The sequence below is a fragment of the Chiloscyllium punctatum genome, chromosome 15 (assembly GCF_047496795.1).
Source record: "Chiloscyllium punctatum isolate Juve2018m chromosome 15, sChiPun1.3, whole genome shotgun sequence".
Taxonomy (NCBI): Eukaryota; Metazoa; Chordata; class Chondrichthyes; order Orectolobiformes; family Hemiscylliidae; genus Chiloscyllium; species Chiloscyllium punctatum.
Genome location: NC_092753.1, coordinates 83,668,638 through 83,687,002, shown reverse-complemented (window position 1 = coordinate 83,687,002; position 18,365 = coordinate 83,668,638). Strand labels below are relative to the sequence as shown.

Genomic DNA, 18,365 nt, shown 5'->3' with positions numbered 1-18,365 from the left:
GCTTTTTTTGGTCCAGAAGGTCTCTGCTTGGCAGAGGACACACTTTGCTGCCAGTTAACTGGCATTTTTTTCTGTGCATGCACACGCAAGAAGCTGAGAAGGTAATCACCAGAAAATTCGATCAGCCTCCCAATTTTACAGTCCACTCCACAATCAGCTCAAAAATAAAGCGATCTTGCATGCGCCCACTCTATTCCCCAGATGCTGCCCTGTTTATCTCAGGTTGGCAGCATCTGCAGCATTTTCTTTCCGGTTGCAGCGATCAATGCGGCCGCCAGAGGGGGCCGTGAGAGTCAGGGACGTCACAGGAGCCGGGAGAGGGGCGGAAGTGACGCAAGGTGCAGTGCGTCGGCGGCTGGCAGTTTGAAGGATCCGGTCGGCGGCTGACAGAAAACAGGAAAAGGTAAGAGACGGGGTCGACACTGAGGGAGGGAGGGGGAGATCGGAGGAGAGGAGAGGAGAAGGGGGAGAAGGGGGAGGGGGGGGGAAAGAGGACGAGGGGGAATGGGTGGGGGGGGGAGGAAGAGGACGAGGGGGAATGGGTGGGGGGGGGAGGAAGAGGACGAGGGGGAATGGGTGGGGGGGGGAGGAAGAGGACGAGGGGGAATGGGGGGGGGGGGGAGGAAGAGGACGAGGGGGAATGGGGGGGGGGGGGAGGAAGAGGACGAGGGGGAATGGGGGGGGGGGGGAGGAAGAGGACGAGGGGGAATGGGGGGGGGGGGGGAGGAAGAGGACGAGGGGGAATGGGGGGGGGGGGGAGGAAGAGGACGAGGGGGAATGGGGGGGGGGGGGAGGAAGAGGACGAGGGGGAATGGGGGGGGGGGGGGAGGAAGAGGACGAGGGGGAATGGGGGGGGGGGGAGGAAGAGGACGAGGGGGAATGGGGGGGGGGGGGAGGAAGAGGACGAGGGGGAATGGGGGGGGGGGGGAGGAAGAGGACGAGGGGGAATGGGGGGGGGGGGGAGGAAGAGGACGAGGGGGAATGGGGGGGGGGGGGAGGAAGAGGACGAGGGGGAATGGGGGGGGGGGGGAGGAAGAGGACGAGGGGGAATGGGGGGGGGGGGGAGGAAGAGGACGAGGGGGAATGGGGGGGGGGGGGAGGAAGAGGACGAGGGGGAATGGGGGGGGGGGGGAGGAAGAGGACGAGGGGGAATGGGGGGGGGGGGGAGGAAGAGGACGAGGGGGAATGGGGGGGGGGGGGAGGAAGAGGACGAGGGGGAATGGGGGGGGGGGGGAGGAAGAGGACGAGGGGGAATGGGGGGGGGGGGGAGGAAGAGGACGAGGGGGAATGGGGGGGGGGGGGAGGAAGAGGACGAGGGGGAATGGGGGGGGGGGGGAGGAAGAGGACGAGGGGGAATGGGGGGGGGGGGGAGGAAGAGGACGAGGGGGAATGGGGGGGGGGGGGAGGAAGAGGACGAGGGGGAATGGGGGGGGGGGGGAGGAAGAGGACGAGGGGGAATGGGTGGGGGGGGGAGGAAGAGGACGAGGTGGGGGGGGGAGGAAGAGGACGAGGGGGAATGGGTGGGGGGGGGAGGAAGAGGACGAGGGGGAATGGGTGGGGGGGGGAGGAAGAGGACGAGGGGGAATGGGTGGGGGGGGGAGGAAGAGGACGAGGGGGAATGGGTGGGGGGGGGAGGAAGAGGACGAGGGGGAATGGGTGGGGGGGGGAGGAAGAGGACGAGGGGGAATGGGTGGGGGGGGGAGGAAGAGGACGAGGGGGAATGGGTGGGGGGGGGAGGAAGAGGACGAGGGGGAATGGGTGGGGGGGGGAGGAAGAGGACGAGGGGGAATGGGTGGGGGGGGGAGGAAGAGGACGAGGGGGAATGGGTGGGGGGGGGAGGAAGAGGACGAGGGGGAATGGGTGGGGGGGGGAGGAAGAGGACGAGGGGGAATGGGTGGGGGGGGGAGGAAGAGGACGAGGGGGAATGGGTGGGGGGGGGAGGAAGAGGACGAGGGGGAATGGGTGGGGGGGGGAGGAAGAGGACGAGGGGGAATGGGTGGGGGGGGGAGGAAGAGGACGAGGGGGAATGGGTGGGGGGGGGAGGAAGAGGACGAGGGGGAATGGGTGGGGGGGGGAGGAAGAGGACGAGGGGGAATGGGTGGGGGGGGGAGGAAGAGGACGAGGGGGAATGGGTGGGGGGGGGAGGAAGAGGACGAGGGGGAATGGGTGGGGGGGGGAGGAAGAGGACGAGGGGGAATGGGTGGGGGGGGGAGGAAGAGGACGAGGGGGAATGGGTGGGGGGGGGAGGAAGAGGACGAGGGGGAATGGGTGGGGGGGGGAGGAAGAGGACGAGGGGGAATGGGTGGGGGGGGGAGGAAGAGGACGAGGGGGAATGGGTGGGGGGGGGAGGAAGAGGACGAGGGGGAATGGGTGGGGGGGGGAGGAAGAGGACGAGGGGGAATGGGTGGGGGGGGGAGGAAGAGGACGAGGGGGAATGGGTGGGGGGGGGAGGAAGAGGACGAGGGGGAATGGGTGGGGGGGGGAGGAAGAGGACGAGGGGGAATGGGTGGGGGGGGGAGGAAGAGGACGAGGGGAATGGGTGGGGGGGGGAGGAAGAGGACGAGGGGGAATGGGTGGGGGGGGGAGGAAGAGGACGAGGGGGAATGGGTGGGGGGGGGAGGAAGAGGACGAGGGGGAATGGGTGGGGGGGGGAGGAAGAGGACGAGGGGGAATGGGTGGGGGGGGGAGGAAGAGGACGAGGGGGAATGGGTGGGGGGGGGAGGAAGAGGACGAGGGGGAATGGGTGGGGGGGGGAGGAAGAGGACGAGGGGGAATGGGTGGGGGGGGGAGGAAGAGGACGAGGGGGAATGGGTGGGGGGGGGAGGAAGAGGACGAGGGGGAATGGGTGGGGGGGGGGAGGAAGAGGACGAGGGGGAATGGGTGGGGGGGGGGAGGAAGAGGACGAGGGGGAATGGGTGGGGGGGGGGAGGAAGAGGACGAGGGGGAATGGGTGGGGGGGGGGAGGAAGAGGACGAGGGGGAATGGGTGGGGGGGGGGAGGAAGAGGACGAGGGGGAATGGGTGGGGGGGGGGAGGAAGAGGACGAGGGGGAATGGGTGGGGGGGGGGAGGAAGAGGACGAGGGGGAATGGGTGGGGGGGGGGAGGAAGAGGACGAGGGGGAATGGGTGGGGGGGGGGAGGAAGAGGACGAGGGGGAATGGGTGGGGGGGGGGAGGAAGAGGACGAGGGGGAATGGGTGGGGGGGGGGAGGAAGAGGACGAGGGGGAATGGGTGGGGGGGGGGAGGAAGAGGACGAGGGGGAATGGGTGGGGGGGGGGAGGAAGAGGACGAGGGGGAATGGGTGGGGGGGGGAGGAAGAGGACGAGGGGGAATGGGTGGGGGGGGGGAGGAAGAGGACGAGGGGGAATGGGTGGGGGGGGGGAGGAAGAGGACGAGGGGGAATGGGTGGGGGGGGGGAGGAAGAGGACGAGGGGGAATGGGTGGGGGGGGGGAGGAAGAGGACGAGGGGGAATGGGTGGGGGGGGGGAGGAAGAGGACGAGGGGGAATGGGTGGGGGGGGGGAGGAAGAGGACGAGGGGGAATGGGTGGGGGGGGGAGGAAGAGGACGAGGGGGAATGGGTGGGGGGGGGGAGGAAGAGGACGAGGGGGAATGGGTGGGGGGGGGGAGGAAGAGGACGAGGGGGAATGGGTGGGGGGGGGAGGAAGAGGACGAGGGGGAATGGGTGGGGGGGGGAGGAAGAGGACGAGGGGGAATGGGTGGGGGGGGGAGGAAGAGGACGAGGGGGAATGGGTGGGGGGGGGAGGAAGAGGACGAGGGGGAATGGGTGGGGGGGGGAGGAAGAGGACGAGGGGGAATGGGTGGGGGGGGGAGGAAGAGGACGAGGGGGAATGGGTGGGGGGGGGAGGAAGAGGACGAGGGGGAATGGGTGGGGGGGGGGAGGAAGAGGACGAGGGGGAATGGGTGGGGGGGGGAGGAAGAGGACGAGGGGGAATGGGTGGGGGGGGGAGGAAGAGGACGAGGGGGAATGGGTGGGGGGGGGAGGAAGAGGACGAGGGGGAATGGGTGGGGGGGGGAGGAAGAGGACGAGGGGGAATGGGTGGGGGGGGGAGGAAGAGGACGAGGGGGAATGGGTGGGGGGGGGAGGAAGAGGACGAGGGGGAATGGGTGGGGGGGGGAGGAAGAGGACGAGGGGGAATGGGTGGGGGGGGGAGGAAGAGGACGAGGGGGAATGGGTGGGGGGGGGAGGAAGAGGACGAGGGGGAATGGGTGGGGGGGGGAGGAAGAGGACGAGGGGGAATGGGTGGGGGGGGGAGGAAGAGGACGAGGGGGAATGGGTGGGGGGGGGAGGAAGAGGACGAGGGGGAATGGGTGGGGGGGGGAGGAAGAGGACGAGGGGGAATGGGTGGGGGGGGGAGGAAGAGGACGAGGGGGAATGGGTGGGGGGGGGAGGAAGAGGACGAGGGGGAATGGGTGGGGGGGGGAGGAAGAGGACGAGGGGGAATGGGTGGGGGGGGGAGGAAGAGGACGAGGGGGAATGGGTGGGGGGGGGAGGAAGAGGACGAGGGGGAATGGGTGGGGGGGGGGAGGAAGAGGACGAGGGGGAATGGGTGGGGGGGGGGAGGAAGAGGACGAGGGGGAATGGGTGGGGGGGGGAGGAAGAGGACGAGGGGGAATGGGTGGGGGGGGGAGGAAGAGGACGAGGGGAATGGGGGGGGGGGGGAGGAAGAGGGGAGGGGGGGGGGAGGCGGGGTGGGGGGGAGGAAGAGGACGAGGGGGAATGGGTGGGGGGGGGAGGAAGAGGACGAGGGGGAATGGGTGGGGGGGGGAGGAAGAGGACGAGGGGGAATGGGTGGGGGGGGGAGGAAGAGGACGAGGGGGAATGGGTGGGGGGGGGAGGAAGAGGACGAGGGGGAATGGGTGGGGGGGGGAGGAAGAGGACGAGGGGGAATGGGTGGGGGGGGGAGGAAGAGGACGAGGGGGAATGGGTGGGGGGGGGAGGAAGAGGACGAGGGGGAATGGGTGGGGGGGGGAGGAAGAGGACGAGGGGGAATGGGTGGGGGGGGGAGGAAGAGGACGAGGGGGAATGGGTGGGGGGGGGAGGAAGAGGACGAGGGGGAATGGGTGGGGGGGGGAGGAAGAGGACGAGGGGGAATGGGTGGGGGGGGGAGGAAGAGGACGAGGGGGAATGGGTGGGGGGGGGAGGAAGAGGACGAGGGGGAATGGGTGGGGGGGGGAGGAAGAGGACGAGGGGGAATGGGTGGGGGGGGGAGGAAGAGGACGAGGGGGAATGGGTGGGGGGGGGAGGAAGAGGACGAGGGGGAATGGGTGGGGGGGGGAGGAAGAGGACGAGGGGGAATGGGTGGGGGGGGGAGGAAGAGGACGAGGGGGAATGGGTGGGGGGGGGGAGGAAGAGGACGAGGGGGAATGGGTGGGGGGGGGAGGAAGAGGACGAGGGGGAATGGGTGGGGGGGGGAGGAAGAGGACGAGGGGGAATGGGTGGGGGGGGGAGGAAGAGGACGAGGGGGAATGGGTGGGGGGGGGAGGAAGAGGACGAGGGCGAGGGGGTGGGGGGGGGAGGAAGAGGACGAGGGCGAGGGGGTGGGGGGGGGAGGAAGAGGACGAGGGCGAGGGGGTGGGGGGGGGGAGGAAGAGGACGAGGACGAGGGGGTGGGGGGGGGGAGGAAGAGGACGAGGACGAGGGGGTGGGGGGGGGGAAAGAGGACGAGGGGGTGGGGGGGGGAAAGAGGACGAGGGGGTGGGGGGGGGAAAGAGGACGAGGGGGTGGGGGGGGGAAAGAGGACGAGGGGGTGGGGGGGGGAAAGAGGACAAGGGGGAATGGGGGGGGGGGGGAAAGAGGACAAGGGGGTTGGGGGGAAAAAGGACAAGGGGGAATGGGTGGGGGGGGGGAGGAAGAGGACGAGGGGGAATGGGTGGGGGGGGGGAGGAAGAGGACAAGGGGGAATGGGTGGGGGGGGGGAGGAAGAGGACGAGGGGGAATGGGTGGGGGGGGGGGAGGAAGAGGACAAGGGGGAATGGGTGGGGGGGGGGAGGAAGAGGACAAGGGGGAATGGGTGGGGGGGGGAGGAAGAGGACAAGGGGGTGGGGGGGGGGAAAGAGGACAAGGGGGTGGGGGGGGAAAGAGGACAAGGGGGTGGGGGGGGAAAGAGGACAAGGGAGTGGGGGGGGAAAGAGGACAAGGGGGTGGGGGGGGAAAGAGGACAAGGGGGAATGGGGGGGGGGGGGAAAGAGGACAAGGGGGTTGGGGGGAAAGAGGACAAGGGGGTTGGGGGGGAAAAAGGACAAGGGGGAATGGGTGGGGGGGGGGAGGAAGAGGACAAGGGGGAATGGGTGGGGGGGGAGAGGAAGAGGACAAGGGGGAATGGGTGGGGGGGGGAGAGGACAAGGGGGTGGGGGGGGAAAGAGGACAAGGGGGAATGGGTGGGGGGGGGAGAGGACAAGGGGGTGGGGGGGGAAAGAGGACAAGGGGGTGGGGGGGGGGGAAGAGGACAAGGGGGTGGGGGGGGGGGAAGAGGACAAGGGGGAATGGGGGGGGGGGAAGAGGACAAGGGGGAATGGGTGGGGGGGGAGAGGACAAGGGGGTGGGGGGGGAAGAGGACAAGGGGGTGGGGGGGGAAGAGGACAAGGGGGTGGGGGGGGGGAAGAGGACAAGGGGGTGGGGGGGGAAGAGGACAAGGGGGAATGGGTGGGGAAGAGGACAAGGGGGAATGGGTGGGGAAGAGGACAAGGGGGTGGGGGGGGAAAGAGGACAAGGGGGAATGGGTGGGGAAGAGGACAAGGGGGTGGGGGGGGGAAGAGGACAAGGGGGAATGGGGGGGGGGGAAGAGGACAAGGGGGTGGGGGGGGGAAAGAGGACAAGGGGGAATGGGTGGGGGGGGGAAAGAGGACAAGGGGGTTGGGGGGGAAGAGGACGAGGGGGAATGGGTGGGGGGGGGGAAAGAGGACGAGGGGGGTGGGGGGGGGAAAGAAGACAAGGGGGAATGGGTGGGGGGGAAAGAGGACAAGGGGGTGGGGGGGGGAAAGGACAAGGGGGGGGCGGAAAAGGACAAGGGGGTGGGGGGGGGGAAAAGGACAAGGGTGTGGGGGGGGGGAAGAGGACAAGGGTGTGGGGGGGGGAAAGAGGACAAGGGTGTGGGGGGGGGAAAGAGGACAAGGGGGGATGGGTGGGTGGGGGAAGAGGACAAGGGGGAATGGGTGGGGGGGGGTGAAAGAGGACAAGGGGGAATGGGTGGGGGGGGAAGAGGAGAACGGGAAATCGGGGGTGGGGGGGAAGTGGAGAAGAGAAGTGGGGGTTAAAGTACAGATTTGAGATGGCCCTTGTGTGGACTCAACCTGTAAGCCTGTCTTGGTTTGCCCCAGAGATCGTACTCTGGTAGCCTGGAATAAAAACCTCTTATAGACAGTTTAGTTTAATTTTAGTCATCACCTTTATTTACCAATAGTATTACTGTTACAACATAACACTGGTACCTATAAGCCAAACTAACTAAGTTCTGATAACCCAGGAGAGTAGGATATGAGCTCTTCTAGAGCTCTGCTGTGCTGTCACAAAGTGGCTTCCTTTATACAAAAAGTTGACAAAAACACTGCATGTTCTTAGTTAGACAGATAACAGTGAAAGATGATAATTCGTGAAGAAGAGAAGTTAATTGATAGGTCTGTGTGTGCTTGACTGATCACTCCTACAGGCCCTGAGCCATTCATCAGGTGGGAAAAACAAATACAGTCGAGTTAGGCATCTGCTGGTGAGATAAGTTCCTATCAGAAAGAAGGACCAGTCTGAGCTAATTGGAAGTGTTCATAAGATAACCTTGTCCAGCTGGCATGTCAGATACCATTTTTTTACAAAATGGCTTCTTAGCAAGGAGGGCAAACTTTTGACCATAAAATGGCTTCCTAACAGATTGTGTCAGAATCTCTTTTTAAGCTAGGAGCAGACTCCTTTTTATCTTAAGCACAGAACCATTCTATACCTGAGGTTGAGATGTTACTGAAAGGTTTATTTAAATTGATTCATTAGTCTCGAATTAAACATGCTTTCTTTTCAGGATTGTGATTCAAATTCAAATTCAAATAAGACATAAGATCTGATTTAGTTAGAATTGATAGTGGGGCAATCATGGTCTGTAAGAACAGCAAGTAAGTTAAAGCTTCATCGATATTACTTTTTACAGAGTTTGCATTTCATAACCAGTAATGACTACTCAAAATCATAATATCTCTGAATGCAATTAAATTGAATCCATAGCATGTAAGTTGATTTTCTACTGGGTTAGGCAGACTCAGTGCTAAAATGGTCTCTCTCTCCCTGTCTAGTGTCCTTTTGAACTCTCAAGTCATGGACTTGTAACTGAAAGTTGTTTTCCCCTCTGCGTCTGCCTAGCTTACAAGGGTAATAAGAATCCATTATAACTGATAGGACCTCACTGTTAATTACAAGGCACCTTTCCAAGTTTTGTTTTGAGGTCAGAATCAAACACAGTGATTAATTTCACAAGGGAATAGCCGTGAATTTTATCACTTGGTGTCCGATTTACACAGATTCACTGATGTTAAGGCAAATGTTTTTAGTTGCCTTAGAGCATCCTACCATCACTTGATGAGAACAGATGTTTTTATCTTCTGCATAACCTGGGTTCGCCCTCTTTGTGGCCTGACCCTCCCTGCCTGTCAGCTTATTTTCTGGTGTGCAGCAAATGTGTTCTATAATTCAGTATTACATTTTAATTTAAATGTTGAAGGACAAGTTTTATGGCTATAGATTTTGTCAGGGGGAATCAGATATGGGGGAGAAAGAAGAAAGGGGGTGATCGGAGATGGGGGAGAAAGAGGAAAGGGGGTGATCGGAGATGGGGGAGAAAGAGGAAAGGGGGTGATCGGAGATGGGGGAGAAAGAGGAAAGGGGGTGATCGGAGATGGGGGAGAAAGAGGAAAGGGGGTGATCGGAGATGGGGGAGAACGAGGAAAGGGGGTGATCGGAGATGGGGGAGAACGGGGAAAGGGGGTGATCGGAGATGGGGGAGAAAGGGGAAAGGGGGTGATCGGAGATGGGGGAGAAAGGGGAAAGGGGGTGATCGGAGATGGGGGAGAAAGGGGAAAGGGGGTGATCGGAGATGGGGGAGAAAGGGGAAAGGGGGTGATCGGAGATGGGGGAGAAAGGGGAAAGGGGGTGATCGGAGATGGGGGAGAAAGGGGAAAGGGGGTGATCGGAGATGGGGGAGAAAGGGGAAAGGGGGTGATCGGAGATGGGGGAGAAAGGGGAAAGGGGGTGATCGGAGATGGGGGAGAAAGGGGAAAGGGGGTGATCGGAGATGGGGGAGAAAGGGGAAAGGGGGTGATCGGAGATGGGGGAGAACGGGGAAAGGGGGTGATCGGAGATGGGGGAGAACGGGGAAAGGGGGTGATCGGAGATGGGGGGAGAACGGGGAAAGGGGGTGATCGGAGATGGGGGAGAACGGGGGGAAAGGGGGTGATCGGAGATGGGGGGGGGGGGGGGGGGGGGGGGGGGGGGGGGGGGGGGGGGGGGGGGGGGAGAACGGGGGAAAGGGGGGTGATCGGAGATGGGGGACGAACGGGGAAAGGGGGTGATCGGAGATGGGGGAGAACGGGAAGAGAGGGAAGGGGAGGGAGTAAAAGAAGAGGGAATCAGAGAATTGGGTTGAGAGAAAGAGGAGGAATGGAAGTGAAGGGGGGAGGGAGAGAGAGAGAGAGAGAGAGAGAGACAGGTGTGATCAGGGAAATAGGGATGGAAGATGGCCAGGGCCAGCAAGGTGGAATTTCTACAAGTAAAGCATTGAGGTTTTCTACAGACTTCCTTCCATCCATCCACTCACCCGTCCACACACCCATGGAATGCTTCCGATGCTGCCCCTGCTGCTCAAGGAGAATCCAGCCTAGATCTATCACCCTTGTCAGCCCTGGTGTGGGGCAAGTGGCTCAGGGCCGCCTCTCATTCTGCCCCCCTCCCTAATTGGCCTGCCATGTCTCAGCCATGGGAATCAGGCTGTGCAAGCGGAGCTAATTTCCCCGTCCTGACTTTGCTGTATCTTTGAAAGAGCTACCCAATTTACCCCACCTTCTGTTCTCCTTTCCATTCTGGAAAACGTGTCACTCTTGAATAATTTCAGAACCTGTCCTACATCAGAAACGAAACAAAACAAAGTCAACCATGTATCTACCAAACCGAGGTAGTCTTTAACATCTGGAAATCTAGCTATAAGAAATATGGTTGTAATGTGGAAAAATGGCATTAATGTCAGTCATCAGCGGTGATCTGTTTGAATGGCAGTGTAGACATGATGGAGTCTTTGCTCTTTCCAAAATGTTAATTTTAACGGAAGCTCTTGAAGAAGGTGGATTGTATTTTTATTTACAGTTTCGGGGTAGTCATGGATTCATAATATTAGGAAATGTGGTTAATTTGTGTTCAAGGTCCTAACACAGTCACCTGTGCAGTAAATAAGCAGTCATGTGCCAGTCGGAATCTTTTATGCCTGACTGAGAAGGCAAGTAAGAGTTTGGTGTAACATCTCACCTGAAAAACGATGCCTTTATATGCACAGTGTAGCACTTGATACTGCTCTGTGTTACTGACATAGATTATGTGTTCACGTTTCTGGGGCTTGAATCCACTGTCTTGTACTTTATAGGATGAGGTTGAGACCTAAGTCAAAGATAACAAAATGGGAAAACAGGTTCTTGCTTCAATTGCTTCCACCCCACACTGTAATGTCTAATTGTGTATTGTCATAGCCCCAGATTTTTCTATGGGTCTTGCCCCATCCAATGCTGCATTCTTTCAGCATTCAATCTCTCCTGTTTTCCATCTATGCCATGACAACTACAGAGGTGTTTTGTTAGGTTGTAGTTGGAGTGAACCATGAGGAGTATGTTATATGAACACATACAAGAAAAATGGAAAAGCTGCATGATAGGTTCACTAAGAAACTATCAGGAATAAAAAGTAGTGGTTAGTGGTTAGGGTGATGCTTAGAGAAAGAAATGTTGATATGGTCTACACTATATCTATGCTTGAATAAATGGTTAGGGTGGTGGATGGGGTGCTGATCAAGTGGGTCACTTTGTCCAGAGAAAGAAGAAATTGGCAACAATCATAAAATCCTTACTAAAAGGGAAGCAGGCCAGTTGGCTGATAGAGTCTGCATCGACCTTCTGAAGACCATCCCACCCTGACCAAACCCACCAACCACCCAAAAACATTATCCCCATAACCCTGTTATTTCCATTGACTAATTCATCTAACCTACACATCCCTGGACACTATGGACAACATAGTAAGGCCAACCAAAGCACCTAGAAGAATCCAACACAAACCTGGGGGAAAACGTGCAAACTCCACACGGACAGTTGCCTGAGAGTGAAATTGAATCCTGTCAATGGCGCTGTGAGGTAGCCATTGGCCCACAATGCTGCCCGTTAAAGCTTTTTCACTGGTTTACGGAGGGACATCTTCAAGATCATGATGGGTAATGATCAAGTATATAATGTTATATTTGTTCTTATCTCATTGACTGAAACAGAGGTTAAAATGATCACAGAATTGAAGAGTTTAAATTATAAAGTAACATCTTCCTACAATTGGTCTGTCAAATTCTCTGCCATTAGTTCTTGTTGAAGCAGAGTTTAAAGTTCCTATAAAAAGAGGATTTAAGTACAGTTGGTTCAGATATAACGTGATAGTTGTGTTCTCGTGCGATCTCTCATTATAAGAAAATAGCGCAATAGCAGCGCCATTTAAACTAATGGGGCTGGAATCGCGTTATAGCCAATACAGGTGAGGGAAGTTCGCATTTGACAAATAACGGGTCTAAATTCTTCAACCACATTAACGTTAATTCACGTTGAAGAAACACGCGTTACACCAGAACTAACCCAGAGCTCAGTATCATTGAGTCAGTTGAATTTAAATGTAATGAAGTTAAAATTGCTTCCATTCCGATAATGATGGCCCCTTAGATGTGAGACAAGGAAAATTAACCTGTGTTATTGATTCTAATTGTTATTCAGAAATATACTAAAGAAATGGATGACTAAAGAAATTGAGGATTTTGTTAAGAAAAAGAAGGAAGCATATGTAAGGTATTGACAGGATAGATCGAGTGAATCCTTAAAAGAGTATAAAGGAAGTAGGAGTATACATAAGAGGGCAATCAGGAGGGCAAAAAGGGGACATGAGGTAGCTTTGGCAAATAGAATTAAGGAGAATCCAAAGGGTTTTTATAAATATATTAAGGACAAAAGGGTACCTAAGGAGATAATGGGGCCCCTCAAAGATCAGCAAGTCAGCCTTTGTGTGGAGCCACAGAAAATGGGGGTGATACTAAATGAGTATTTTGCATCAGTATTTACTGTGGAAAAGGATATGGAAGATATAGACTGTAGGGAAATAGATGGTGACATCTTGCAAAATGTCCAGATTACAGAGGAGGACGTGCTAGATGTCTTGAAATGGGTAAAGGTGGATTACCTACTCATTACCTACTCATACAATGTTCACAGGACCTGATCAGGTGTACCCAAGAACTCTGTGGGAAGCTAGAGAAGTGATTGCTGGGCCTCTTGCTGAGATATTTGTACCATCGATAGTCACAGGTGAGGTGCCAGAAGACTGGAGGTTGGCAGACATGGTGTCACAGTTTAAGAAGGGCGGTAAAGACAAGCCAGGGAACTATAGACCAGTGAGCCTGACTTCGGTGGTGGGGAAGTTGGTGGAGGGAATCCTGAGGGACAGGATGAACATGTATTTGGAAAGGCAAGGACTGATTATGGATAGTCAACATGGCATTGTGCGTGGGAAATCATGTCTCACAAACTTGATTGAGTTTTTTGAAGAAGTAACAAAGAAGATTGATGAGGGTAGAGCAGTAGATGTGATCTATATGGACTTCAGTATGGTGTTCGACAAGGTTCCCCATGGGAGACTGGTGAACAAGGTTAGATCTCATGAAATACAGGGAGAGCTAACCATTTGGATACAGAACTGGCTCAAAAGGTAGAAGACAGAGGGAGGTGGTGGAGGGTTGTTTTTCAGACTGAGGCCTCTGACCAGTGGAGTGCCACAAGGATCGGTGCTGGGTCCTTTACATTTTGTCATTTACATAAATTATTTGGGTGCGAGCATAAGAAGTACAGTTAGTAAGTTTGCAGATGACCCCAAAATTGGAGGTGTAGTGGATAGCGAAGAGGGTTACCTCAGATTACAAACAGTATCTGGACCAGATGGGCCAATGGGCTGAGAAGTGGCAGATGGAGTTTAATTCAGATAAATGCGAAGTGCTGCATTTTGGGAAAGAAAGTTTTCGCAGGACTTATACACTTAATGGTAAGGTCCTAGGGAGTGTTGCTGAACAAAGAGACCTTGGAGTGCAGGTTCATAGCTCCATGAAAGTGGAGTCGCAGGTAGATTGGATAGTGAAGAAGGCGTTTGGTATGTTTTCCTTTATTGGTCAGAGTATTGAGTACAGGAGTTGGGAGGTCATGTTGCGGCTGTACAGGACATTGGTTAGGCCACTGTTGGAATATTGCGTGCAATTCTGGTCTCCTTCCTATCGGAAAGATGTTGTGAAACTTGAAAGGGTTCAGAAACGATTTACAAGGATGTTGCCAGGGTTGGAGGATCTGAGCTATCGGGAGAGGCTGAACAGACTGGGGCTGTTTTCCCTGGAGTGTCGGAGGTTGAGGGGTGACCTTTTAGAGGTTTACAAAATTATGAGGAGCATGAATAGGGTATATAGGCAAAGTCTTTTCCCTGGGGTCGGGGAGTCCAGAACTAGAGGGCATAAGTTTAGGGTGAGAGGGGAAAGATATAAAAGAGACCTAAGGGGCAACTTTTTCACGCGGAGGGTGGTACGTGTATAGAATGAGCTGCCAGAGGAAGTGGTGGAGGCTGGTACAATTGCAACATTTAAGAGGCATTTGGATGGGTATATGAATAGGAACGGTTTGGAGAGATATGGACCGGGTGGAGGCAGGTGGGACTAGATCGGGTTGGGATATCTGGTCAGCATGGACGGGTTGGACTGAAAGGTCTGTTTCCATGCTGTACATCTCTATGCCTCTGAAAATATCAGACAACAGGATGGTTATGATGGCCTAGTCCACACTACATATTCAACTACACTCCTGATGCAGATTCAGAAAATCGTGTTTCACCCTACCATGAAGTGACAAATGTAACTTGGTCCTTCCTGTTCTGAATTATGTGAACATCGTATGAGTAGGTAATGTGGAATTTTGAACTGTAAGGCGGTTTGATAGTTCTAATGACTCATGACTCATGACTGATGATCATTCTTCACCAGTAGCGTGTGAGTTATCTTTGCATACGATTCAATAATTTCTCAAGCATACAATTTCATAACTTCCTTGCCACAATGAAGCAAGAAGGGTTTGATTATATGGTCACTCTTTTCTTTGTCTAGTCTATCTATATTGCATTATTTATTTCTGAGGAGGAAGTTGATTGTTGTAATTGGCAATTTTTTATTCACCAATTCTGGGAAGAAATTTTCTTACCACATGAGATTGTTCAACACTCCATCACGTCATGTTTTCTGTGTGAAGCAGTAATTTACGTGAAGCTGGAGTCTGTTTCCAAAAGGGACAATTTTTTTCTAAATGATTTCTGTTACGTCAAAACAACCTTTCTTCCATGTAGTCTCTGCTAGATCAGATCTACTGTGTAAAACTTGGCATTATTAAATTTTTTGCCTACCCTATCTTTGTACGGATTTACGCATGCTTTTAAGATCATTGCATTTAACTACATTTTAATTTCACTATTTATCCTACTCTATTTAATTTGAACCTCTGAAAATTAGACTATGAACATTTATCTGAATTGCTCCCCCTTATTAAAAAAACAGTCTGATAAAGTTGTATTCCTTAATTGAAGTTCATACAGTTAAGAATATTTTGGCTCTACCATCAATATTTGTCATTTTGAAGTTTAAGAGTGGAGCTATCCAAACATATCTAACATAATAGAATTACAATAGAAAATGGATGTACGATGTCAGGTGTACAGATCAGCATTCTCTTTTTCACACCTATTTTTAAAAAAGATTTTGTACGCCACCTTTCCCTGGCTGCAAATATATAGTTACAGTATTACTATCTTGTGACTGAAGTAGGTGGAAACATATTGACAATAAAAACAGAAACGCGCTTGTGTACAATATGTACGTGAAACTTCTACGTTGCCTGTTTGCTTTAGAATGGAAAGTGAAACTTCAAAAAAATGTATTTTCAGTTTTAATTATGAGCAACAGACGAATCATGTAACAGTGAAACCCGTACCTGTGACACCAAAACTCTAATATGACGATGGAGTTGCAATAATATTATGCATTCATGCCTGTACATTATATGTACTTATGTACGTAATGTGATTGCTGTAATGTTCCTTTTTCAAGGACAAACTGACTAAACACATCTCCTAGCATCAGCATTTCTCTAGCTGTAGATAATAAGAATTTAGGGAAACAGAAGTACAGTACAAGATAAAAACCATAACTTCTTGTGAAGAAATCAAGAAGAAATTATGCAGTAGTATTTGGGTTCAGTGAATTTCAACATGGAGAAACGACAGAATTTAATTGTGGGTTTATTTGGGAAATACTCATCAATGGCTGGAACATGCTTCCTAGATAAGAGACAATTACAGCAAGACACCCCTGCTTTTGTATTCAAAACCTGTTGCTAATAAGGCCAGCATATCATTTTTCTCCTTCAACTGGTGTATAAGAATACCCAGGTTGCTTTGCACCTCCCCCTTCCCCAGTCTATTGTCATTCAGGTATTCTATCTTCCTGTCTTTGTTACCAAAGTAGGTAACTTGAAATAAATTTGTCCACTCACTCAACCTGTACAAATCATACTGACACACCTCTGTATCCTCTTCACAGACCACCCTCTTACCCAGATTTGTGTCATCTGCAAAGTTGGGAAATACATTTATTTCTCTTATCTAAATAATTGTATGCATTGTGAATAGCTGGGGTCCAAGCCCTGTCACCTGTGGTACCCCACTAGTAACAGTCTGCCACTTGGGAAAAAAGACCCATTTGTTCTAACTCCGTGTTTCTTGTCTGCCAATGAATTCTTAGTCTATGTCATTACACTACTCCCAATTCTTTGCACTTTAATTTTTCATGCTAATTTCTTATGTGACCTTATCAATAGCCTTCTGAAAGTCCAAATAAACTGCAACCACTGGCTTCCTCTTACCAAGTCTACAAGTTACATTCTCGAAAAGTTCCAATAGATTTGTCAAGCATGATTTCTCTTTCATAAATCTATGCTGACTCTCTCCAATTCTGTCACTGTTTCCTAAGTCTATCCTTTTACAATTACAGGTTATCATATGTTGATAACATTTTTTAACAGTTTGAATTTTAATTTAGTAGCGTGTAGATTTGGTCTATTTATTTAGGTCAGTCTTTTTGAAACCATGATTTTAAACCAGTATGTATCAGAGGGCCGGTAACAGAAGCCATACTGAAGGATTATGGAAGTTTGTTGATGTTGTGGAGTTTTATGTCAGCAGAGAAAAGGCATTGAAAGACATTAGTCTTTTTGGTTTAGAATAATCAAGAACTGATATTTATTTAAAGCTTTAGGGTAACTCCATGGAGATCTAACTGAAGTCTGATATAAGAATTGATTTTACTCAAAAAACGAGATTGTTTGGGGCTGGAAAGGGAATAAATTAGTTCAATGTAAGAATTTTACTTGTGAGAATCAAAGAAGAAGATTTCTCAACTCTCAGATCCAAAACTGGCAGCATTCTGCACCATTTATGAGGAACACTACAGCAACTCATTAAAGTTCCTTCCAAAGAGCATCTCAAAGTGGTGAACTTTACCACCCAAAAAAAAGATAATACCTGCAAATTCCCTTCCAAGTCATGCAGCAGCTGACCTTGGAAACCTGTTCCATCACTGTTGCTAGGTCCAAATCCTCGAATTCTATACTTAACAGCATTGTGTGTATACCTAACACAACATCCACTAAAGCAATTTGAACAGGTGACTCATTACCACCTTCTTCAGGACAGTAGAGATGGGCATTAAATGCTGGCTTTGCCATTGATCAAACATCTCATGAATTAAAAATTATATTTTTAAAAAGGATAAATATTCAAGTTTCTGACCTTTTGAGTACTGAATTTTAGGAAGAGTTGATTTTCTACTGCCTTTGGAGTGAAATGCACACTATCTTTTGAAATATTTTTTCAGAATGTTAGGAAGTCTTAATCTATTCCCCATGTAATGTTGATCTTAGTAGACAATGAGTCTTCCCCAATGACTTCTTCAGATCTACTGGTGGTAAGTAGGGAATTCAAGGATGCCTATTTTGACTCTGGATTTTAAGGATTCAATACCTCTACATCTTGGAATAAGAAGTAATATTGGTATATAGTATTCCTATAAATTTAAAGTTGTGTCCAGAATCCATAAAAACTTTGAAGGAAGCACAACATAAATGTTGAAATTCACTGAACCCAAATACTACTGCATAATTTCTTCTTGATCTCTTCACAAGAAGTTTGTGCCACTTTGAGTAATGCTGGTAACTTTCAGTATCATGATTTTCATAGGAGATCAACAGCGTTCACAAAACAGGTTTTAAGATTTTTGTATTTTTAAAATATAATTTTAACTTTCCCCTCCCTGTCCGCGGTCATGAGGGGAGGAGATATCTGACTATGGCAGATAGGACTGCAATCTGGCCACTTTATCCTTCTGTTTGGGCTGACGAGGACTGAGTCTGCCAAGGCTTTTCTCAGTGTCATCTGTGCGAGAGTGAATGTACCTTCTTGTTGAGTTTCAAATATCCATTCCTTGTTTAGGAGCTAATGATTGGTTTGGTTTGGTTTTTCACTCAGATGGAGGAAGCTTTTGGTTTGCGCAACTGGGAAATTGATTTCAGTGTTCCTCACTATGTGTGAGTACTATTGTGTACTGGGACCTTAGTCCTTTGACTTTCCTTCTGAAAATGATACAATAATGCTGTTTCAGATTCCACAATCATGGATGATTCCAGCTCAGACTCAGATGACAGTAAGACGATCGTCCATCATCAAATTAGATTTATGGTATGTTATTTTATATGGTTGGGAAGAATCTGTTTGCCATTATTTAAAATGAAAGGTTATGATCCTTTGTTGTGTGATATACAGTGTAACTGTAAGCGAAAGCAGTAGATTTTGAAATTGAGAAAAAACAAATATTGTTGGGAACTGCCAGCAGGCCAGTCAGCTTATATTCAGTACACCTTATTTTACAGCTTGTTAGAAATTCTGACTGCATTAAGGAAATTGCTGAAATCAGGAGATTTGAAACATTCCCCTTGTGTAAGAAAGT

At 52.4% G+C, this 18,365-nt stretch overlaps 1 protein-coding gene across 2 annotated transcripts in view; it reads left to right on the top strand.

The window, feature by feature from the left end:
• Positions 1-319: 319 nt before the first annotated feature.
• Positions 320-18,365, top strand: part of ttc3 (tetratricopeptide repeat domain 3) — a 129,326-nt gene continuing 111,280 nt past the window's right edge. Inside the window, exons 1-2 of one of the 2 annotated variants that reach the window (XM_072585683.1) lie at positions 320-403; positions 18,021-18,097. In XM_072585683.1, the coding sequence (XP_072441784.1) occupies positions 18,032-18,097 (66 nt within the window). In that variant the 5' untranslated portion in view covers positions 320-403; positions 18,021-18,031. Of the gene's footprint in view, positions 404-9,701; positions 11,466-18,020; positions 18,098-18,365 lie in introns of those variants that run through there. The other variant, XM_072585682.1, reaches the window with a different exon arrangement.